Source organism: Xyrauchen texanus, chromosome 35, assembly GCF_025860055.1.
Source record: "Xyrauchen texanus isolate HMW12.3.18 chromosome 35, RBS_HiC_50CHRs, whole genome shotgun sequence".
In the NCBI taxonomy this organism is placed as follows: Eukaryota; Metazoa; Chordata; class Actinopteri; order Cypriniformes; family Catostomidae; genus Xyrauchen; species Xyrauchen texanus.
In genome coordinates, this window is record NC_068310.1 from 8,807,928 (window position 1) to 8,833,695 (window position 25,768).

Genomic DNA, 25,768 nt, shown 5'->3' on the forward strand with positions numbered 1-25,768 from the left:
CGAGATAACCACTGTCTTCTGACTTGCTTATATGGCAAAATGGATCCATGTGCATCTTTGTTATTGATGACAGCAAAATACTTCAACAGTTGAAAGAAATATAATTTGATTTAATTTACTTTCTCAGGTGGTTTTGATACTGGACACGTTTGCTGCTGTCCAAATCCGAGTGCGATTGTTCCAGCAGTGTTGGTCTGGTTCCAGATTCTTTCAAATTCTCTCGAACCCCAGTTCTTTTCCGTCATCAAATTGCTTCATCACATTACAAACTTGCACATGATGGAAAAAACAATGCGGGTCGCTACATTATGCACACCAGTGTGAGCGACACATGTGCTTCTGTGTCACATGTCTTAATTCAGCAGACCTGAAGAAGGCGGCGACTATATCTGATGTTCGCCAACTGTCTTTTTCAAGAATTGCTACCACCTCCTACAGGTAGTCTCGGGTAAGGTACCATGGTCTGCTCCCCGGTTCGCAAAACAGATTTCATATTAACAACTTTTCATGTGAACTGTGCTCTGTTTCAGAAAAATTGCCAGTGTGAATTCCCCTTAATGCACATTCCTACTTTTATTGCGTATGATTCATTGTTATTTTTAATTAAAATTAAATAACCTCCTCTTGCTCTGAAAAGATTTTTATTTTTGTCTGTCGTCACCGATGCCCTGTTATTTTTCAATCCCTCCCCACCAGTCATTGCACTCAATTCTGATGTGAAACAGATTGATTTTCAATCATTTTAAATTGTATTCAATTGCCATTGGATAAAATCAGATCCCACCCTACTTTTTTACATTAAAATAATTGTTTACTTTTAGATTTTCTTTTTCTTTCTTTGAATGACTTACTTATTCTGCAGAACACAAACAAAGATTAAACGTCTTTTATCATTATCTTTCAGCTGTATTGAGAGCAGCATGTGCTACGACAGCGATGAAACCAACGCGCACAGCATCTCCAGCCTGTCCAACCATTCCTCCCCTCTCTCCTGGCGCCAAGGCCAGTCTAGCCCGCGTCTGCAAGCTGGAGACGCCCCTTCCTCGAGGGTCACTGCCCACTCACTGCCTATCCGCGCAACAACACAGATCAGCCACCTGCAGCGCATGCACCTCATCGAGGGCCTGGAAGCCGCTGACGATGACATGGCTGACCTCAAGACTGGTTACCTTAGTGACACCAACCTGACGGAAAAGAGTCAAGCAGAAGATGATGATGATGTAGATGTCGATGATGATGACCTAACTAATGGGTAAGTGTTTGTTCATTTTACTGTTTTCTGGCCATCCTTATATTATTGAGTAGCTTTATTATTGTGAAATTGAGACCAAGTAGAATATTTATATGAATTAATATACAGTATATATATTGGTTTCTCATCAAATATTGATATATATGATTAATTGTGATTAATTCAATAAACATTATTCATTTTGGGTAACGGCACAGTTTAAAAGAGGTTAAAAGAGAACAAGTAAATAGCACTTATGATAATATTAACAATGAATAATTAGAATATAAAATGGTATATATATATATATATATATATATATATATATATATATATATATATATATATATATAATAATAATATTAATAATAATAATAAAATTTTGCACAAACTTGAGTTCAACTTGAGTACATGCAATTTATTAAAGGAAAAGTCACATACTGTACCAAGTACTAAGAAATACAGAAAATGTAATCTAATGTTTTCAAAAGTCTAATTGAGAATATTATTTTATAATGAGAATAATAATTATAATAAATTGTATGAGGAAGCATTTTCATTAGTGGTCTCACTTTTGGACCCCAGTGTATATACAGTACACAGAATAAGAAGTAGTTGGCTCTCTGTAAACTTTATTTTCTCATGTACAATGCTTTACACATGGAGGTATGTCCTATAAAAGCTTTTTATCTCCAATTAATCAAATTAAGGTAAATTCGGTTCCATGCAGGCTGATTCGCTGCCCCTGGTGAGCAATCATGTCACAATCAGTGGAGGGCCTCATTAAGGAGTTATATGTGGATCATTTTCAGTTACCCATCATAGGGCTGCCTTTTTCACCCTAAGGGGCCCCATGCAGAGCCGGCCCTCATTTTCAGTGTCAAACCCCTGATGAATCTGAATGCATTCATTCCTGTGCGAGCAGCTGCTCTGTGTGGGGGACAGTTCTTTGTTTGGAGATGTAGTGCTAAATGCGCGTGTATTTATGTGGCAGTTTTTGTGCACACAAATCTAGGAAATTATTGTGGAAATGAGATGTGTTTGCTCTAGCCAAGAAAAGCTTAGAAATTGCCCTCTGTTAACCTGCGCTGTTGGTTTTGTGTGATGGGGAATCTCTGTCAACAGCTTCCGAGTCAGCCACTTCAAAGTGAGAAAGTCGCAATCAAGCAGAACACATTTCTTACTACTTCACCTTGTGGTAGTTGACACCACTTGAAATCAAATATGTAGTCTACCTCAGTAGTCCCCTGTTAAACCTAATGCTATGAACAAAGCACTATATAATACTAAAACAACTCTTTTCTTGTATGAAAACAGCAGCTCAACTGATCTGAGAACATAGCACTAACAAATGGCAAGTGGTACCTGCAACTGTTAACTTAAAGTGATAGTTCACCCAACAATGAATCATTTAAAAAGCTTAACATTAATTGCCTTTCTGTGGGATTTGTAGAGCAAATACAGGAAGCTAAATAAAAGAGTGTAAAGGACAGGTCAGCACCAAATGCAGCAAAAAGTTATATGTGCCATAATTTTTCATCTTGTATGGTACATATATGACCTATAAAACGAGCTCTGATTCTCCTGAACTGAGCAACCACTAACCAATAACATTTTCCTCTGGGTTCTTATGAGAAATCCTCCTGAAGCAATCCTGACTGCACATACAACACTTAAATTGTGACAGATTTCTCTAAACACTGTAGGAGCTCAGTTATCTAAACCTCCATGAGCGCTTTCATCATGGGTCTTCACAAATCCTCTACCCAGGTATACATGTTGCCATGGGAACCATATCCAAATACCTCTGTTTCATACTATATTTAATCTTTTTTATCATTTGTCGTCTTCTGTCTGCTCTGCACATTACTGTAATAAGATGAATGCAGTGTGTTAATGAGCAGGAAGTTGCTCAAAGTTGACAAATTGCTAAATGGATTCAAATTCAAGTCATTTTCTTGAAGAATATCCCTGACACATCATTTGGATGGATGCTAGTTGGTTACTAAATTGTTCTGAGTGTTTTTTTCAAGGAATAGTTAACTCAGATTAAACAGTACATGCATTACCATTTAAATGCAGTTAAATTAAGTGGAGATTTTTATGCCAAACCCATCATAGCAATACCCGGTTGCCCTTACATAATCAGTGCCTTGTGCTTTTTCTGAGAGAGCTGATTTTTATATGCAATAATAGACACATGTCCGTGACCCACAAACAGACTTCAATTTATGAACATTATTCCAGATTATTATTGGATTCTATTCTTTGGACCAAGTTATGCACAAAACAGTCATTTGATTAAAGAGTTTGCAATGTAATTAGACCCCCTAAAATAGGCAAGGGGTGGATCTAGTTTTGACCCCTCATTCAAAGTTCTGCTGGAAGACTTTTTCAAATGTCCTGGAAAAATCTTCATAATGAAACAAGGATCCTGTTGGGGATGAGGCAACGGGGGCGGGGAAGGGTGTGGGAATGCCGCCAGATTGTTTTCCGCCAGCTGGACCGCTTTGTCCAGCGATTTCGGCTGGTGGCACTGGACCCACTCAGCCTTCCCCTTTGGCAGCCAGGAGACGAACTGCTCCAGCACCACCAAATTGATCACATCATCTGCGTCGCTGTTCTCCCTAGACAGCACCCACCACTGGCAGGCATCACGAAGCTGCTGAGCAAAGGCAAACGGGCAGCGTCAAGGAGCAGAAGCCCTGATGAGATCTTCTGGGCTGCGGCTGACCATTTGCAGTATGTACTTCTTCAACATCTCGTAGTCCAGTAGGTCGGCAACCTGAAGTTGTTGTGCCATGATCTGGACTTCCCCTGCCGTTCATACTCTGGGCCCGAAGGAGTGCCTCAAAAAATGGGAGTGGGCAGGAGAGAGAAGAGGCGCATAGTTTGTAAGCCTCGTTTGGGCAGCGGGGGAACGAGGCACACCTGATGTGTGTTTAGCCTCGTCACCGCCGCCAAATAAACGTAGAGTGCGCCACTTCTCATGGAGCCGGCTTCTATTCTCCACGTGTGCACACACTGGCATCCTCACAGGCCCAGGATCTGAGCAGGGAAGGAGCGGCTTGAACTACATGCATAGTCAAACCCGTTCCTTGGACCTCCAGCGTGAGTTTGATGTGTCACCAGGGAGGACAGCACGCATTGTGGCCGACAGGCTAGAGGCCGGGCCACCTTCCCCTCTCATCTCCCGCAGGCCTGGGAAGACAGGCCGCCAAAAACACCACACCACGTACCCAGGAGGGGAACGTTTGTGGCCGTCGGATCCCACTCACGCCTGGGCCATTCCATGATCACTCCCCTTCCTGCACTGAGCCCCATTTCACCACGAGAATTTCAGATCACCCTTTCATTTGGACACATTTCCCCATGGACATGTTATTTTCACTTTATAATAATAATATTTTGAATATTTATGTTTATTATCATTTTTAATAAATGCCTCTCCGAGGCTGGACACCACACCCACTGTGTCTGTCTCTTGCTCACACTGCTACACTATCAAGAACGAGAGCTCAGTCTAGTTTAAAATTGTCTATTTTATGAAGTATTTGTGTGTACTGTGTATGTTTATGCCTGTAAGAGTGTCATGCTGTTATCTAAGCAACATGTATACGTCAAACTCCATTGGCATCAATTGTTAAAAAACACCCAATAATGTAGTTCTGAACACAATTTGCATGGCCCAATTCCCGATTCTTCAGGTCAGATTTGAGTGCTAGGTTTGGATACTAGTACGATGTAGTCATCTGAGTTGGCTTTTTAAAACAGTAAAACTGGGTTCAAATACGCTGCACATCTGGGTATATGCCCGGTTAACACTTGTCTTCATTATTATTTGATGAATTACTGCTGCTGTTATCAATATAAAATATAAGCACACATCTCTTTTTAGCAAATATATGCTTACCCTCCGCTTTCTATGGGTGGGAATGGCGTACCGTTAAATGTGGCAGGCAAATAGTGCAAAGTTTTGTGAATAAGTCGCAGTCTATAAAATGCCAAATGTACAAAGACAGGAGGCGTGTTTGCACTAAAAACATTACAATGACTCTTATTTAAATACGGCGCAGAGCTAAATAAATGCATTTAGCACTTTATTAAGTTGGATTGTGAGTGGTTATGGATAAGCACACAGGTTTTGCGCTCAAATATTGTGCACAAAAGTGGAAAACATTAAGTGAATTCGCCCCAGGGTATGCAGCCGGTTAATAATAAATATGGCTCAGACATTGCATTTCCTGAATGCTGCTCGGCAATGAGGTGTGTGTGCCTTTTGTGTGAAGTGTCATGAGGGGATGTATTTTAGATATTTAGTAGGGGTTCACTCTCTTGTGCCCATGCTAACTGATGCAGGACAGGAAATTCTGACGCCACCTTGTGCGGCTCTAGCCTGTTGCTATAGCAACACCACCCCACAAAGCCATCAACATAGCTGTGTGTTGGTTTTGAACTAGACAAAGACGACTTGTAGGAGAGTGTGTGTGGGAGTGTGTCTGTGTGTGTGTATTTAGGTCAGTGGTTTTAAGTGGGAACAGCCATTGTTGTGACAAACATATCAAAGGCACTTGATTCAGTTAGCTGTGATTCAAAGTAAAGTAAATTATGTGACAATGAAAGTGTTCAGCACTTAATTAATAGATGTGTATATATATACGTATATATATATATATATACACACACACACACACACACACACACACTGGTGGCCAAAGGTTTGGAATAATGTACAGTTTTTGCTGGTACATTCATCACCAAAGTGGCATTCAACTGATCACAAAGTATAGTCAGGACATTACTGATGTAAAAAAAAACAGCACCATCACTATTTGAAAAGTCATTTTTTATCAAATCTAGACAGGACCCATTTCCAGCAGCCTTCACTCTAACACCTTATCCTTGAGTAATCATGCTAAATTGCTAATTTGGTATTAGAAAATCACTTGCCATTATATCAAACACAGCTGAAAGCTATTTGGGTCATTAAATAAAGCTTAACATTGTCTTTGTGTTTGAGCTGCCACAGTATGCAATAGGCCGGCATGTCTTAAGGTCAATATTAGGTCACAAATGGTAAAAAAGAAACAGTTTTCTCTAGAAACTCATCAGTCAGTCATTTATTTGTGGAATGAAGGAAAAACTGAAGATTTCATACAAAGGTTTATACCATAGTCTTCAAAGACAGGACAACTGGCTCTACCAAGGACAGAAAGAGATGTGGAAGGCCAGATGTACAACTAAACAAGAGGATATCTACAAAAGAGTCTCTAGTTTGAGAAATGGATGCCTCACACATCATCAGCTGACAGCTTAATTGAATTATACCTGCTCAACACCAGTTTCATGTACAACAGTAAAGAGAAGATTCAGGGGTGCAGGTCTTATGGGAACAATTGCAAAGAAAAAGCCACTTATCAACCTGTATCTCAAGACCGGTTGCCCACTGAAGCTAAGCAGGGTTGAGCCTGGCCTGTACCTGGATAAACTAAGGTTGCCGCTCGAAGAGGTAATAGGGAGGCCAGCAGGGGGTGCTCACCCTCCTGTCTGTGTGGGTTATAATGCCCCAGTATAGTGATGGGGATACTGTACTGTAAAATGACAGTGTCCTTAGGATGAGACTTTAAACTGAGGTCCTTATTCTCTGTGGTAATTAAAATCCTAGAGCACTTCTTATAAAGTGTAGGGGTGTAACCCTGGTGTCCTGGCTAAATTCCCCCCAATGGCCTGCTAATAATCCCCATCCACTTATTGGCTCTATAACTCTACTCTCTCATCTCCACCAATAGCTAATGTGTGGTGAGTGTACTGGTGCACTATGGCTGCTGTTGCATCATCCAGGTAGATGCTGCACACAGGTGGTGGTTAAGGAGATTCCCATGTTCACTGTGTAATGGGCTTTCAGTGTAGTGTCAGAAAAGTGCTATATAAATGTAATGTACATTCAATCACTTTTGAAACTGAAAACAAAAATAAAAGGTTAGAGTGGGCAAAGAAACAGACATTGGACAGTGGATAATTGGAAAAGAGTGTTATGGATTTTAACCCCATTGAGCTTTTGTGGGAACAGCTAGACTGTAAGGTGTGTGAGAAGTGCCTTTGGTACATAAGTACATTTGGCTGCCACTGTATATTTTTTTCGTGCCATTAAGGCTTAATTGAAATGATTAATTAGTGTGATTTTAAGTGTCCAAACACAAAATATTTAGAAAAAGTTGCTCTTTCAGTGCTCAGGACATTTAAAATATAAAAGTTTCTCTGATGTTTCTCTGAAAGTTCCTTAATAGATCCATGTCTATAGGTGACTTTAATGTGGTTAGAATTTGGTTTTGGAAGAATTTGATGATACATTTCTTTAAGATTCAATTTAAATCTGACATTTGATTTCAAATTTTGGGAGCCAATCTGAGCACAGTTTGAGACATTGTTGAAATCTCTTCTGAAATCATTGAGAGAGGAGTGGTGTGTTTTTCTTTGTGGAAAACATGAGAAGGACACTTAAAGGAATATTCCAGGTTCAGTACAAGTTAAACTCAATCGACAACATTTGTGATGTAATATTGATAACCACAAAAATGTATTTTGAACCGTCCCCCCTTTTCTTTAAATAAAGCAAAAATATGTGGTACAGTGAGGCACATGCAATGGAATTGAATTGGGCCAATCCGTAAACAAACTACTCACTGTTTTAAAAGTATAGTCACAAGTCATAAAAATACATGTGTTAACATGATTTTAGTGTGATTAAATTGCTTCCTAACCTTTTCTATGTAAAGTAACTTCTTTGCCATGATGATGTAATGTCAACAAACCCTAAAATCACTGTAAAAAAATGACAATTTAAACAAATTTACAGCTCAAATAATACATGAGTTTTAACAGCAGAAACGTCTCGGGTTAATTAAATGTAACTCTTGCTTTTGAAAAATAGCAAAGATCTAATTTCTTTTTTTTAGATTTTTTCCCCTATGGGAATTAATGTGTGTCAAGAAAAACTTAACCATTCATCTTCCACTAAAGCTAACTGTTAGTGGATTATAGGGCAGTGGTGGATCAGTGGTTAAGGCTCTGGGTAACTGAACAGAAGGTCAGAGGTTCAAGCCCCAACACCACCAAGACACCACTTGGGCCCTTGAGCAAGGCCCTTGATCCTATCTGCTCCAGGGGCGCCGTATCATGGCTGACCCTGTACTCTGACCCCAGCTTAGCTGGGATATGTGAAAAATAAATAATTTCATCATGTATATGCAGAAATGTATGTATAATGTGTGACAATTGATAAAACATTTTTTATTTTTTTTATTAAGAATGCAATTTTAGAGCAAAAATGCAACCCCCGAAATCACACTCACCATTGTTTGTTAACACAATTACTGCCTGGATTTCATGGGACCAGAACTTGTGTGTCGAAGTTAATCGCGCAAAGGGGTATGAGTAGCGATCAATCCCCATTCAAATGAGGAAGTAATCATGTTTGTATAAACAATCACAAGCGTGATAAGGAGGTTGCATTTGTATCCCTAACATTGCATTTTGTCTCTGTTATGGTTAAATTTGGGTTTTGGTTGGAGGTAGATTAAAAAAAATAAAAAAAACTTTCTTCACTGTTTTACACCCTGTTCAGCTGAAAACAATTATTTTTACAACTGGCTCCTGGTGACCTCTCCTGGATATAAATGGATGTCACACTTGTTTATCTGCTCAAACAATTACCGCTTCAGCCTCTGGAGGCAGTGTTTTCAAATTCAGTCAATGTATACAGATTTTGTCTAAAGTAAATCAGCACAGACGTGCCAAATTTGTGAACTCAAGTCTGAATTAGCAAGAGAGGTAAAAAGGTCATTCTGGATCCTCGGCATATGTCAAGTATACCGTATACTGCACTTTTCCCAACCCTGGGATCAAGTATCTAAATCCCACAGTAGGAGCTAAGTCTTAAAGTTCTTCAGAGGCCACCCACTGGCAACCTTGTGCTAACTACATGTGCAATTTCAATAATGCTAAATGTTTTATGACATGCCATATACTCAAGTGGTGGGTAGTAATGTGCTACATTTACTCTGTTACATTTTCTTGTGTAACTGTTTTGAAAAAAATAACTTTTATGATGTTTTAATGGGTAGCGTACCTGTTGTTACATTACAGGTTTTAATTTAATAAGTGTTAATAAATGCGTAACTTGAGATTTTTTAATGGGCCTCTTATAACAGCGGAACTTCACAGCTGCACGCTGTCACTTGAGTCGCATTCAAGACTACTGCAGCAAGCCCGTAAAACAAACATTTCTTCACTCGACACAATGCCTTCATTTTACACTAAGACAAAGGTATATTTCAAGATTAAATTGCAGCTCCAATTAAAGAAAACACAGTGAGGTAAGTTTTAGAGATTGTGACAATGTGGGCTTGTCTGTGTCATGGTGATACTCATTCGTTTTCAGCGTGAATCTGTAACTTTGGGCTCTTATGACCTCAGTTTCTAAGTTTGCATTTTTATATCAGTGCTGCAACATATCAGTGCCACTGAATAAATCCTTGTAAACATCCACATTACGTGCAAATGTTGCACGTAATGCAAATGTACTGGAATATAGGAGAGTATACATCCATGACATTATATGTGAAAGTAACTAGTTACTCACTACTTCAGTATTCTTTTTATTGGATATTTTCTTACTCAAGTCATTTTTAACATTATTACTTTTGCTTCTACTTGAGTAATTTTTTTTAATTTTTATTTTTTATTTTTTTTATTGCTTTCTTGTTTAACAAACACAAAACAAAACAACATAAGAAGCCTGACACACAACAAAAATAAACGCATAAGTGTACATACAATAACAACAAGGCATTATACCATACCAAACCTTAGAATATCACAAATAGAGGCATTGATACTGTCCAAGTATGGTGTCCAAGTGTGAATGAAAGTGTCAGTTGTAGAGTGAATAAAACATGTTAAAAGTTCCAGAGGGATAGTCTCTCTAATGATTGAATGCCATTCCTTCATAGAGGGGGGTTTATCGCTGATCCACGACATTAGTAAGTTCTTCCTGGCAGCAAAAGTTAGTAGGCTAAAGAGACGTCTTTTATGCTTATTAGAAATAAGCTTACATGGGAAACCCAGGAGGAGAGACAAAGGGTCAGGATCCAAGGCCAGACCTAAGATGTTGTTCAATTGAGCCACAATTCTGGACCAGTAGGTCTGAATCACATGACAATCCCATAAACAGTGAATATAATCTCCTCTGTCAGATTTACATTTGGGGCAAAGTGGTGAGTGAGCTGGATTGTATTTGTATCTTAGAAAAGGCATAATATGTAATCTGTGGAGGATCCTAAGCTGAATGGCTCTTGCTCTATTGCAAACTGAAAGCCTATTGGCTAGAGACCAAACCGTCTCCCATTTATTCTCCGAGATATCCACCCCAAGCTCTCTTTCCCAAGTTAATCTGAGGTGTGAGGTATCAACTGTACCATAGGAGCCTAGGGCTTTGTAGAAGAAGGAGATCAACTTTTGCGTAGGAGGGTTTAAAAGTATCTTCTCAATTACTGAGTATGAATATTTGGAAGTAAGTGTAGTACTTCCAAATATATAATCTCTAATTTGCAAGAATCTAAAAAAATGTTGTCTAGGTAAGTTATATTTTGAGGCTATACTATCAAAGGGCAATAGTGATCCCTCCTCAAATAGGTCACCTATCCTACATATGCCATTAGCCCGCCAAAGGTTGAAACCAGAGTCCATAGTACTTGACAGAAACTCTGGATTGTTCAGGATTGGCAAAAGGGGAGATGTTGTATCAATCCTATCTTCTAATCTTTGAATTATGCGCCATGCCTTGAGAGTATTACGTACTAAAGGATTGTCACACATAGCTCTCTTCAGTTTGGAATCACAGACAAACAGCAAGTTTTGCAAAGGGCATTTGGATTGTGCAGATTCAAGATCGAGCCAAACTGATTTAGGGTCTTCGTTAAGCCACTCAACAATGAATCTAAGCTGGCAAGCCAGCTGATACAGTTTAAAATTTGGGAGATCCAAACCGCCCTTTGCACCAGGGAGCTGAAGCTTGGATAATTTCAACCTAGGTTTTCTTTTGCTCCAGATAAATGAACTTAGCCACCCATTCAACTCTTTTATAACCTTATTGGACATTAAAATAGGAATCATCTGCATTGGGTACAGTAATCGAGGTAGGACATTCATCTTTATCATAGCAACCCGTCCCAGCCAAGACAGGGGAGAGTCATCCACCTGGTCAAATCATCTCGGATTTTATTGAGCACTGGCGTAAAATTGGCATTGTATAATTTCCTAAAAGTAGCGGTTATATTGATACCTAAATAAGTAAAACCTTCCTTGGAATATAAAAAGGAAAGGAGGGGGGTTGGTTTATGGACTTTTTATTCCCTATAAATAGGGCGACTAATTTAGAGAAATTAATCTTGTAGCCGGAAAATCTCCCAGAGACACCCCCGTCACAGCATCACTCTCTCTTATCCTCTGAGCAAATGGCTCCATTGCAATTGCAAAGAGCAATGGAGAGAGGGGACATCCCTGCCTAGTGCCCCGGAACAAAGAGAAATTATCAGATTTATGACCATTGGTAATAACCGCGGATAGGGGATCTTTATAGAGTGTTCGCACCCACTTAATGAAGTATCCCCCAAGGCCAAATTTTTCCAGCGTGTAAAACAGATACGGCCATTCCACAGAATCAAAAGCTTTTTCCGCATCTAGGGACAGAATACAAGAGCTAATACTGAAGTTGTGGGAAAGTTCGATAATGTTTAAAAGCCTCCTGACATTATGGGTGGAACTTCTACCTTTGATAAACCCTGTCTGATCTTCATGAATAATAGATGGCGGAACCTTTTCCAATCTTAGCGCTAAAATTTTAGATAACAGTTTTAAGTCTGAATTAAGCAAAGCGATCGGCCTATAGGAACCACAATTTTCTGGGTCCTTACCTTTTTTTAAAATAAGAGAAATATTTGCCTCGCGAAGCGAGGGGGGTAGCCTGTCAGTCAAGAACGAATGATTGAGCATGGCTAATAGAGGGTCTAGGAGCACGTGCTCAAATTCTTTATAGAATTCGCATGCAAAGCCATCAGGCCCAGGAGATTTTCCAGACTTCAAACTATGGAGTGCGATTATAGCTTCCTCTCTTGAAATAGGTGCATTGAGAAGTTCTCTCTGGTCTTCTGAAACAACAGGGAGGGTTAGTCGATCAAAGAATGATACCATAAAATCATGTTTTCGGGAAGAATGTTGAGACTGATAGAGAACAGAGTAGAACTGTTTAAAAGTATTGTTAATAATAATAGAATCAAAATGACGCACTCCCATGGGGTCTACTATAGAAGTAATAAATTGTGAATCAGCATTGGCCTTCATTAAATGAGCCAAATATTTACTGGGTTTATTGCCCCATTCGTATAGTTTTTGCTTTGAATATAATATTTTTGAATGAGACTGATGAGTTAATAATTAATTTAGAGAGGTCCACTACAGCACTTATTTTTTCTAACAAAACTGGGGAGGGATCATTCAAGTAGCTGCTAGTGGCAGTATTTAATTCTAACTCTAGGTGTTTCTGTTTCTCTGACTGTTTTCTTTTTTGGTTGTAGAGTATGAAATAACAAGGCCTCTAATGTATGCTTTGGTCGTCTCCCAGGGAAGTGAGGGATTATTTGTAGATTCTGAGTTAATAGATAAAAATATTTTAAATTCTGAATTAAAGTATGAGAGAAATGTATCATCTTTGAGTAATAAATTATTAAATCTCCAACTTCTAACAGGTCTAAGAAACCCCTTCACGCAAACATCTAGCACCACTATAGCGTGGTCAGATATAACAATGTCTCCAATGTTGCAACGTGAAATCATATGCATTATAGTTTTAGGGGCAAAGAAGTAGTCAACCCTAGAGTGACAATTATGTGGGAGAGAAAAAAAAGGGCACTTTTTCTGATACGGGTTCAGGGTGCGCCAAACATCCAAATATTCTAAGTCCTCACACAGTGCGGCAAGAGCTTTGGACTGTTTGGTGAAAAAAGTGTCTCTGAGGGGAAAACGGTCTAGCGATGAATTCAATAAACAATTAAAGTCTCTGCCAATAATACAGAATCCAGATGCGCGTTCTTTAAACTCAAGGAACGCTTTTGTAAGAAATTCTGGGGAGTAATTTGGGGGGCAATAAATGTTTAAAAGTGAAATTTCTTCTGCGTTCAAAGTCCCTTTAATAATTATGTATCTGCCATGTTTGTCCTTTAAACTGTCTGTAACCATGAAAGGTATATTTTTACTAACCAAAATAGATACTCCTCTACTGCTTTTCGTAAAGGATGAGAAATGAATCTGACCAACCCATTTGTTATGTGTTAGGTTCAAATGTTCGCTATCGCTTAAATGGGTTTCCTGCAATAAGGCTACATCTATATTCTCCTTATAGAGTCGTGTGAACACTTTACTAATTTTTGTACGCCCATGTAAACCCCTTACGTTCCATGTACAAAGTCGTAAACTACCAGCCATTATTTAAAGAATAGATCAGGTGGTGCTCTCCCCCCTTCGAATAATTCCATGATCATTAGGTCCAGTGAACAGATATGCGTGTGTCAAGGCATTACAGTAAACAATAACACATATTAAAACACGCCAAACTGGCAACATGAAAAGAAAGGAAAAATAAGAGAAAAAATAGCACAAGGAAATTGAAGAATAGAAAAAATAGAAAAAAAAGGGGGCCGTTTCCCCACATCAAGGGGAAAGCTCTTCATCCCAGAAACAGTCCGTCTCTCGTTGTCTCTCCCGTAGCAATGATACATAAAAGTAATACACACCCAAAATGAAAACGAAAGTTATTGAGCCAGCCCCCGCCACTCAAAGAGGAGAGAAATTGAAAATAAAGTATGCAAACTAGAACTCACGTCGCTGCACATTAACGTTACAATGCTTGAAGCCAGACCAACCCGACAGAAAACCCGATGAAGATCAGGTGCTGGATTTTGGCTCGCTCTTGTCCAGGTACTGCGAGACTGCAGCCGCCGTCTCGAAGACTTTAAGTGTACTTCCAATATTGACTCGTAGCTTGGCTGGATACAGCATCGCATAGCGGGCACCCATGTCTCGAAGTCGCTGTTTGACCGCGTTGAAATCTTTACGCTTTCGTATCACTGAAGCCGAGAAATCCTGGTAGAATGATATTGTGCTGTCCTCATACCGCAAATCTCCATCCGCCGATCGTTTCCTGCTGGCATCGAGAATCCTCTGCTTATCGCCATAGTTGTGGAACCGGACAATCAGTGGCCGTGGCCTGGCGTTAGCACCCGGTTTTGGGGCTAATGTGCGATGTGCCCTTTCAATTTTAATGCGACCACTCTTGGTACGCAGGGCCAAGAAATTCGGGGATCCATGATTCAAGGAAAGTAACTGCATTGGCGCCCTCTATTTCTTCGCGAAGGCCCAGAATGCGGATGTTTTTGCGCTGGCCTCTATTTTCCAAGTCATCGATATGTTCGGTAAGCGTGGCCACTTGTTTTTCAAGAGTGCAAGCGCGGGAGCTCGCGTCCTCCGAGGATGCCTCGCCGCCATGATTCTCCGCTCCGCCTCGTCCAATCGACCATTAACACTTTCCAGCTGCTGGGTATGATTATGCACCGTTTCTGCCAGTGGGCTGAGTTTTTCATCTATTGCATTAGAGATCTTTTCGGTCATAATTTGAAGTGCTCTTGCAAGCGCCGGGCTAAGTTCAGCCTCGCTACCGCATCTGCTTGACTTTGTTCAGGCTCGCCGGCCAGTACCTCAGCGGTCGAATCTTTTTCGACATTTTCTTAGGAGGTCTTGGCATTTTCGGCAAAGATTGCGCCAGAAAGTCTCTAGCTGACATACTACACAAGATTTATAGTCGAAAATCAGAGCTTGCGTACCTCATTTAACGAATATGAAAAGAAAACGAAAAAGAGTGACAGGAGCGACCCAAAACTGCTGCTACTTCCCAACCGCCATCTTAGCCCCAAAAGTATTAGTAATTTTACTTGAGTAATGTTTTGGCTACTCTACTCACCTCTGCACATGCTGAAAAAATAACCCAGAGCTTTATGCAGGTAACTTGCTCTGAACTGTAAGTCATACATTCAGTGAAGCCTTTTGAGTCTTTTTATTACCTAACATTATGGAAATCAGTGTCAAATAGCTTGTAACAGGTGAAACTGAAGAGTGGTTGGTTTGAAACATGTCAGCTTGCAGAAAAATCACTGTTATGAAGGAGGTAAAAATATCCTATGATCCTTGCAGCATGGTCATCCATCATGTCTTTTAGGGCGTAATTGAGAGATTTGGTTGTGCAAACAGGATGTCTCTCTTTCTTTCTTTACTCCTCTCTCTGTTTCCTTTTCCGTCAGACAGATAGAGTCTCCTTTATTTCTCAAGTCATGTATAATACATACCACACCACTCCCCTTCCTTCATTAACTCTTGCCTTTGTCTCTGTACAGTCCCAGTACAGGTCAATGGATAATATTTTATAGACAAACAGGTTTTATAACTGTTAGAATTTTCTAGGTGGATACACACACAGGAATCTACTCTTTATGAGGCCTTTCCCACCAAACATGTTTTTACTGAGTTTTTCAATTGACTCTCAATGTAAACATGCACTAGATGGATGTCTTTGACCATTACATCATGTTTCAGCAGCATCTTGTGCAGGAGTACTGCATTTTTTAGACAATTTAAAAAGAACTCGAACTGTTAAAAATGCATCACTAGACATTGTGACGCTGTGTCTAGCTTTTTTAGTGCAAGGATGCTTTTGATGTGAACGGTCGCTAGCACTGTGAAAATTGCATAATGACTGCTGATATAGTTAAAATGAAATGAAAAATTATAAGTTTATTACATGTAACTAATTATACAAAGCATGCATTTATGTGTGATAAAATCACTTACAAACCTTTTCTCTGCAAAGTTATATCCAATTTTACAACTTTGCTGCCATGATGTAATGCTGTAAACCCTAAAATGACTGTTAAAACACTTAATAACTTAACAGCTCACATAATACACAATTTGTAAGATAATATTTAATATAAGTGCATTCATACAGTTATAAGCTTCACATTTCAGCCTTTAAACTCTCTTAAAAAAAATTCAAAGAAAATGAGGGACAAGATAACATTTATTTTTGTGGTAATCAACATTATGCCACAAATGCTGTCTATTGAGCTCAACTTGTATTAAACCCAGAATACTCCTTTAATTTAATAATGAGAATTAAATTATGTACCGTTCAGAATGGCCACTATAATAGTAGCATCAGATACGATCCCATCCCTTATGTGCACACATAAAGTCCAGAGCACATGGACTTCTGTAATACCCACATCCAAGCAACAGAGACCCCAACATTATTTATACTAACAGTAATAACTACAGAGATCCTATTCTCATCCGAATCAGTACATGAAATCACAAAACATCCCACTTTATGCAATAGCTGTAACTAAAATGTCATGTAGTAAACAAATGTGTTAAACAAAAACTCTGCTTTCTTGAGGTTCTTCAGCTAATTGCATGTACTACAACATTTTCTAGCATATTAGTTGTCAAGACATAATCCCAAATTTCCTGTTTCACTTTTCCTGCAGTAGAGGGGTCATGTAGCCCCTGGCTGAGCTTTCACTTCCATACAAACAGACAGTCAGCCATACCTCGTACAGGACGTCCCGTGCAGCAGCTTGAAACCCAAGATCCAGGCAGGGTCAGAAGGTCACAATCAGAGTGACTGTAAGTTGCCTTGGTAACCTGGGGTGATCTTTATTAGTTGGATAGGGGGTCTCTGATCTGCCAGGAGACTCGCAGAGAAAAGAAGGTTGTAAAAAGGGAAATATATGGATGAAAAAGAAAGTAAATATGCATCAGAGACCCCCCAGCTAACTCACCACTCTGGCTCATCATTCAAACCCTATGTGATGCTTTCAAACAACATCTATTCCAGCACCTTCTGTGACTAACGCCTTTTTCCAGTGTGACAGGCATTATGCACTTGTGTCAAGTAAATCATTTTGACTCACCATGAACCCTTGAGTCACAGAAGTGCTGGAATTACAAATCAGTGAACAAGTATTAGTAAACTTGAAACATTTGTGTCTAAAACATCGATGTCTTACAAACATTCTGCTTAAACTTTGCTTCTAAAACTATTGTCAAACTTTACAAAAAGCAATAGTCCCTAAATGCTATTTTGGTTACTTGGCATTGTAGCATAAAGCCCAAAGTATTCTGGAGTGGTGGTGTAGTGGTCTAAGCACATAACTGGTAATATGGTAATCAGAAGGATGCTGGTTCGAGCTGGTAATCAGAAGGATGCTGGTTCGAGCCCCACAGCCAGCACCATTGTGTCCTTGAGCAAGGCACTTAACTCCAGGTTGCTCCGGGGGGATTGTCCCTGTAATAAGTGCACTGTAAGTCGCTTTGGATAAAAGCATCTGCCAAATGCATAAATGTAAATGTAAATGTATTGTTCGTTCATAAGAATGGTCAGAGTGCTTGAACACCGAATGCACACAGCTGCATCCAACTGCGCTAACTCTGAACAGGCAGTATGCGTACGCGTACGCGTCTGGAATTATCTGCACTAATTAGTGGGTCCACAAGGTGGCAACACTCACACTTGAAGAAGAAGCACTGGAAGTAGATGTAGACTAATCACCGCAAAACAACTGAAGACGGATGTGTAAACAGTGGATGCATACTTCAAGAACAAAAGAGTTAGGAGTTCAGGTCTGAAGGGATATAAATGCATCTTTAGATAAATAATTCAATATCTCATAGTAGTCAGACGGCACATGCGCCAACCATCTGTGTATGCGCGCACACTCAAATGAAGTACACTTTGAAAGGTGAGCATTCAGCTGCATGCATACACTCAGCGTTTGCGTCAAAACCAAAGTAAACTTTGGGCTTTAGCTTTCCAAAGTGAAAAAGCAGAAACTGACTTGGTTAAATTTGATATTTTGTGGCATTTACATAATCCATATCTATAAGCTTTGAGTATCTGCACCGTACACTAGTGTACTCTTAAAAGTTATAAGATATAAACAATAAAAATGTATGCCACAGAAATGGAAACAAAATGACCAACAAAATGTCCTGTTGCTCAGTGCTTGTCACTGTCATGGCTATGTTTTATATTTTTGACTTTTTAGACAAAAATATAGATTTATATGTAAGCAATTAGCTTATTAAAAACTTGTCAGTGTTTAATATCCCACCTGGTTAGTAAAAGGTTCAGGCCACCAACAACAATATTTGATTGTGAAGTTAAAATTTTTACAATCTAAACGAATTTTGGATGATCAGCAACACAAACAATCTAGTGGTGCCCAAGGCAGCTTTTCAAGTTTTCTAATAAATTTGTGTTCCAAACTTAACCCTCTTCATGAAAATGAATGACCAAAGTCATGATATAAGAACAATGATACAGTGAACTTAAATGTTTTTACAGTATTAAGGAATTAAATGACTTTTCAGACTCCCCAAAGGCAGAGCAGTTGGCATGCATCGCTGATTACACATCAGTGGAGTTATGCGTGTGTAGACCTGTTTATGATTATGCTTGTGTGTTTTCTGCGTGCATGAACCCGTACTGTGCATTTCAGGGAATACATCATAATTTGAGTTCATACATCTGGTAGATCTGGTTTAGGCCTGAACGTATTGTCGTGGAAGCTGCTCATCCATGTGAAGAACATTAATGTTAGCTGTAGCATGAAGCAAGGCCAAACAAAGCAATATTGATAGTACAAGTGGCTGATATTTTATCTGGATGTCATTCATCTCATCATACCATTCTCAAAGAGCTTCAGAAGCTCCTCTGCCTTTGGTTCAATGGTGGTGCTAAATAGGTAAAGCTCTGCATTGTGGCTAATAATGAGGTTTCTGCCCAGTCAGAGGCTTTAAAAAGGTCAGGCTCTATTAACTTGCCACCTACACCCTCTACGGGACAGAATTAGAAAGTACACTATCTAACTGGCACATTTGCCCCTAACAATAACAAATTGCACACATTTGTCTTAATATCTGATTGCCACTAAAATGCACTGGTAAGTTGTGTTTCTTATTCTTTTTAGCTTTTTAGCTTAACTTTCAAGAACGTGCCCAGGTCATATTTCACTCCAATACCAAAAGAAAGTACATTTTGCTTCAAGATTATGAAAATGAAACATGCTCAAGAACAATGGATCTTTTTAGCTTTGTGATATGATCTTCATGATAATTAAGCACATCACCCACCACAATTCAACTGACACTAGTACAAAATTCAAAAATAATCACTTTATTACAGTAATAAAATTATAAACAATAAATAGATTTACATAAATATACACTGGTGGCCAAAGGTTTGGAATAATGTACAGATGTTGATGTTTCGGAAGGAAATTGTTACTTTAACTAACCAAAGTGGTATTCAACTGATCACAAAGCATAGTCTGGCATTACTGACTTAAAAAACAGCACCATCACTATTTGAAAAAAGTCATTTTTTTATCAAATCTAGACAGGCCCCATTTCCAGCAGCCATCACTCCAACACCTTATCCTTGAGTAATCATGCTAAATTGCTAATTTGGTATTAGAAAATCACTTGCCATTATATCAAACACAGCTGAAAGCTATTTGGGTCATTAAATAAAGCTTAACATTGTCTTTGTGTTTGAGTTGCCACAGTATGCAATAGACCGGCATGTCTTAAGGTCAATATTAGGTCAAAAATGGCACAAAAAGAAACAGTTTTCTCTAGAAACTCATCAGTCAATCATTGTTTTGAGTAATAAAGGCTATTTATTTATATGTACCCGCTCAAAACCAGTTTCATGTACAACAGTAAAGAGAAGACTCAGGGGTGCAGCCTTATGGGAAGAATTGTAAATAAAAAGCCAGTTTTGAAACAGAAAAAAGAAAAGGTTAGAGTGGGCAAAGAAACACAAACATTGGACAGCAGATAATTGGAAAAGAGTTTTATGGATCTTAATGATTTTAATTACATTTGAGCTTTTGTTGGATCAGCTAGACTGTAAGGTGCCTGAGAAGTGCTCGACAAGACAGCCACATCTATTGCTACAGGAAGTGTGTAGATCTATAGGAAGTGAGGGATGAAATGTCACCTGTTTAACTGGACAAACTGCCAGTTAGAATGCCAAGGATCTGCAAAGCTGTCATTGCTGCACGTGGAAGATTTTTTTGATGAGAATTCTTTGAAGTTGATTTTCTTCAAATTGCAAGTGTAATGTTTCACATTAAAAATGTTCTGACTATACATTGTGGTCAGCTGAATGCCACCTTTGGTGAATAAAAGGACCAATTTGTTTCCATAAGAGGAAAATGGTACATTATTCCAAAGTTTTGGCCACCATTGTTTACCGTATATATATATAAGGATTTCATTTATACATCATGGTACAATTTGCTACCTTTTTTGCTGATTTAAATGTAAAAAAAAAAGGTCATTGCATTATGGTACTTTATTACAGTATGAACCTCCACCCTGTGTGTGTTTCTGCACTGATGCATGAATCCATACATAAACATTTACTGTTTGTGCGATGCGTGCGTACTTGTGCTTTTGTGAAATATCGATATCTTTTCTGAGAGTGAGCTATTCATTTTATAAAAGTGTGATTTATAAAATGTAGAATTCAAGTTCTCACACTATTAATGGAGGTATAGCTTAAGTTAGTTGTTCTGTGCTTGGATTGATGGTGACAAACATTATTTCCTCTTTCCCACACCATTACCAATCAAAACAATGGACATGTGTTCCCATGAGCCACTCCTTTTCCAAGGCTACAACTGTTCAGCAGGGATAGGATGAATGTAAACAGACTTCACAGTTAAATTGTGGGATTGTTTGTGGGATTGTCAGGGGTGTCAGTCTGCAGAATAGAGTGCAGGAGAATAGCTTCTTTGTTGTCATCAAAGTGATCATCTCAGAAGCTTTGAGAGCTTTTGTCTGTCACGTGCCCTCTTTGGCCAGCTCTCTTTCCGACCCCCTGTGGAACTATTGAGGGGTGGCTAGTGGTTGTGTTGGATGCAAATAAGCATGGTCCTATCAAAGCTTTGAGTTACTGTGTCCCACCAAAATCAGTGTTTTTAAACATCTAGGATATACTGTATAAGTCAAAGCACTGGGCGCTAATTTATACCACCGAAAATGTGAAGGGGAGACCGGGGCTAGTTGTTACACTTTTTTACTCCAGTGAATATTTCTTAGCATGGGTTTATTATTGAAAGTTAATTCTGAATTGCTATTAAACAAAGCTATTAAACTTTTTTACCATTATTACCCAGGGGGAAAAAACATTCAGTTCGGTGAGCACACATTTACCTTTTGTGACAACTTTCCCCAATAACTTGACCCACCACCACCAAAACAAAAAAATCTAAGTCTGCATTAACTACTTATTATAGGCTTTTCAGCTACATTTGAAAAGTGAAACAATTATGTGGCGCAAAAATATTCTTTAACAACACAAAACATGAAATTATACTTTAACAACACATAACATAATATGTAAAAACCTAAAATATCAAAATGTTGCTTTGGCCAATAAATGTTGTAATTAATAAATTAATCAAATATGACATTTATAACATGTGTGACAACTTATTCCAGAAAAAAAAAAATGATAGCATGTAATTTGCTGACCTGAATTTCATGAAAAATACCTTTGTTCTAAAAACACATTTAAATCTCATAATAGAGTTGTCCCTTGCCTGAATGTATGTTGTTTGATCATGTTCTCTTGTTTAACAAGAACTATTACAAAAGTATGCTAATATGATGAAAATATACCTTGGAGGGTCAAATTCACAACATATTGTAATTTAAGAGAGTTTTCAACTTGTCGTTTGAGACTAAGTCCATGTCAACATCGGGCGCATCAATTGACGCAACGCAATGCTTGAGACAGTCTGCACTGGCCGCATTGACATAAGCATTATTTTTTCCGTGCGACGGACGTGCCACAACGGACAATTCCAGTGTAGCCCCTGTAGACAGCATCATTGATTATAATGGGATTATATTACTTTTGATGTGACGCGATGTGCTAGAGAAAATAAACAATTACAAAATTTGACTTTGTCATTGTTACTGAGATGTAGCCCCTGTGACAACTTCACGGTGTAAAAACTAGTGCTGGTCTACCCTATTTTTTAGGCCTTCTGTAATTGTATTTTGTATTATGCTTAATTATACTTAAAGCTTACTTATCTAGTGGAGTACAAATATAAATAAATAAATAAATAAATAAGGAAAATGATAAATAGTAAATTACATAATATAATTCTTTTTGTAAGATGGATTGCTTTGATATAGTGCAAACATGTCATTAAATAAAATTGAGTTTTTGCAAAAACTACATCATAACCCTTTGATAATATTACCTTTTTTCATGGTCTCCCCTTTCAGGCCACCATTGTGTACCTGCCCAGGGGTCTCCACTGTTTGATTGTGTCACTGTGAAATAAATTATCTTTCCTGACATTAGAAAATACGTTGAAGGGGAGGAGAAATCACTCTGAAACCCGTGAAAGTTTTATGAAATTCCTATATGGCATTTTTTAGCAGTAAGGACAGCAGAGAGCAAGAACCTTTTGTCAATTTTGTTCACTTCAGTGATGACGGTAAACAATATGTCTTTTTCCTGTAAAAGCATAACTGAAGCTTCAAAGTTGAGTAAAAACATTTGTTCAGTGACATATCATCTGTATTTGATCATATATTATAACTTTTTTTTCTTTTGCCTTTCAGTTCATTTTAATGCAGTGCTACGAGGGTTTAATTATACAGATACATTGTCTCAACACTGTGTAAAACTGAGAGTAAAGCTCTATTTATCAAAATGGCTCACTGCGACAATGGATTTATGAATTAACTATCAACATTTTGGCCCATATTCAACAGTTGTCAAATTTAATTTCCCTCTATGAATTGAGAGGACACAAAAACTATTCTTCTATGAACCTCCATGTCTCTATGCCAGCAGAAACACTGCATACTTCAACCACCAGCAGTGTTTTTTAAAATCTATAAAAATAAATATCTGTCTGAAATCTGAAACTTTGAGATTAATCCCTTCCACTGAAGACAGAATCAATCATCAGCTTGTAGATGTTCCAGTTGCACCTTATTATTTGCTATAATTCGTTATCAGTCAGAGGAAAACACTTGCAGTGCTCCTCACCAAACCCCCAAATGGTTTCCTCTTTTTTTCTCCCTGCTTTTCTTGCCACCTCGGATCCCACAGCAAATTTTCAGGCTTGGTTTTCCATACTGACACTCTACCCGTTGTGAATGCTTTTGTCATTAGTGGCTTCAGAATGCCCTGATGGTGCTTTAGTTCAGCGGAGCATCTCTGGTCAAATAAACCTTCTTCAAATAAACCAAATAAACCAAAAAGCGCAAGGTTTATTTTAATTTTTAAATTTTTTATATTGTACCACTATTATGGTTGTACCATAATGTAGATCATCTCTCTCTTGACTCTCTCTTGTCTCTCTCTTTGTCCTTTTTTCACTGTATGGACCCCTCAAGCAGAATGCCTCATTTGGTTAAAACCATCCACATGGTTTACAATGCAAAGAAACAAAATGAATCATACATTTCCAAATGTGTTGTCTGGCACTGTGAAGAAAAGCACAAATGTCTGTTTTGCTCTTTTTTGTGCCATGATCTCCGGCTTGAGAAACAGTAGATGGCTGATGAGGGATTGTCAGCTCAGAGTGTGTGATGGTGAAAAGATGGAGGATAGCAGAGAGGCAGTGATGAGCAGCAAAGAAATCTCTTATCTGTGTTGAAGAGTTGAACTGTCTTTGGCTGTTGTCCAAACCCCAGTCAGCACGTCATAATAATATTATATTGCAGTATTGTTTGCTTCCTAAGGAAAGAATCATTATTACTATTGCTCATCCATAAGGTTAAGTATTGATGAAAAAAAAAAATCCATAGACTGACATAGGGTTCCAGACACATGTTTGGAACCCCTAAAGGCCATTGCACACTGAGTCCGAAATTTCCGTATGCGTTTTTTCGTGTTCATCAGCCTAAAAATTTGTCACGCACAGAAACCTTGCACACTGAGTCCGATGCGTATTTATTAAACCTTTGCGGAAAAAAACGCAAAAAATACAAAATGGATTCGATCAAGCAGTGAGGATGATTTTGTTGCCCTCTCTCTTCTTAAAAGAGAAAAAGAAAGAGGAAATATTGGGTCCATCCAATCCTGAGATTGCGCCGAGAGGAAGGAGAGTTTCAGCTCCTTATCAAGGAGTTGCGAAATTATCCCGAGCGATTCAAAATTTACCTCAGAATGTCTGTGGAAAAGTTTGATGCTTTGCTAGCGATACTGGAGCCACACATTAAAAAGAAGACTACAAATTTCCGTGAGCCAATCGATCCTGAACAGAGACTGGCAGTATGTCTAAAGGTAGCTATCACACACACACACACACACAGCCGGCGGAAGCACTGGGCAGACAGAACAGCTGTATACAGGTTATATTTTGTACCCTAATAATACAATAGTAATCGAATTGGCTGCTCAATCACACCTAAATCGATCCAAAATTTCGATCTGATTGAAAGGGGAGGTTTATTCCTTTTCTATTCCGATCGAGAGAACATACACTTGATCGAATTGAAAACCGAAACTGAAAAGACTGCGCATGTGCAGTGATGTGCGGAACGAGCTGTTCTCCCCCCGGCCCCACACACACACACACATTATTGAAACAACATTAAGTTGTGCTCTATAATAATATATGTATAATTTCAGGTATCTGAGCACTGGGGACTCATTCACCACCATCGCCAGCAGTTTTAGGTTGGGTATCAGCACTGTAGGGAAGACTGTGAGGGAGACCTGTGACCAAATCTGGCTGCAGCTCAAGGACACTTACATGCCAACTCCAACAGAGGACATCTGGAAATACACGGCAATGAGGTTCAGTGAGAGGTGGAACTTCCCTAATTGTATTGGTGCTCTCGATGGGAAACATGTCAAGATTGAGGCCCCTGCAAACTCCGGTTCCCTTTTTTTTAATTATAAAGGCACTTTTTCTATTGTCCTCCTCGCATTAGTAGATGCTGATTACCGTTTCCTGGCCATCGATGTAGGGAACTATGGTGGGAACAGCGATGGAGGCATTTTTGCAGATTCTGCACTGGGACGGGCCCTCCAGCGTGGGACCCTGAATGTTCCACCCCCATTGGAGCTCCCATCTGCACCTGAATTGGGGAAGGTCAACCATGTTATCGTGGCAGACGAGGCCTTTCCCATGAAGCAATATTTGCTCTGACCCTACGGTGGAAAGCGACTTGAAGAAGACAAGCGCATCTTCAACCTCCGCCTGTCAAGAGCCCGTCGCATCTCAGAAAATGCGTTTGGCATTTTGACCCAAAGATTCAGGGTTTACAAAAGGCCAATGGAGGTGAACCCTGACCTGTCAGACAGCATCATCAAGGCAACCT

At 39.0% G+C, this 25,768-nt stretch overlaps 1 protein-coding gene across 2 annotated transcripts in view; it reads left to right on the top strand.

The window, feature by feature from the left end:
* The window catches only part of LOC127628723 (neuron navigator 1-like), a 146,927-nt gene that overhangs the window by 39,709 nt on the left and 81,450 nt on the right, over window positions 1-25,768 (top strand). The window contains exon 3 of one of the 2 annotated variants that reach the window (XM_052105553.1): window positions 905-1,252. In XM_052105553.1, the coding sequence (XP_051961513.1) occupies window positions 905-1,252 (348 nt within the window). Of the gene's footprint in view, window positions 1-904; window positions 1,253-25,768 lie in introns of those variants that run through there. The other variant, XM_052105551.1, reaches the window with a different exon arrangement.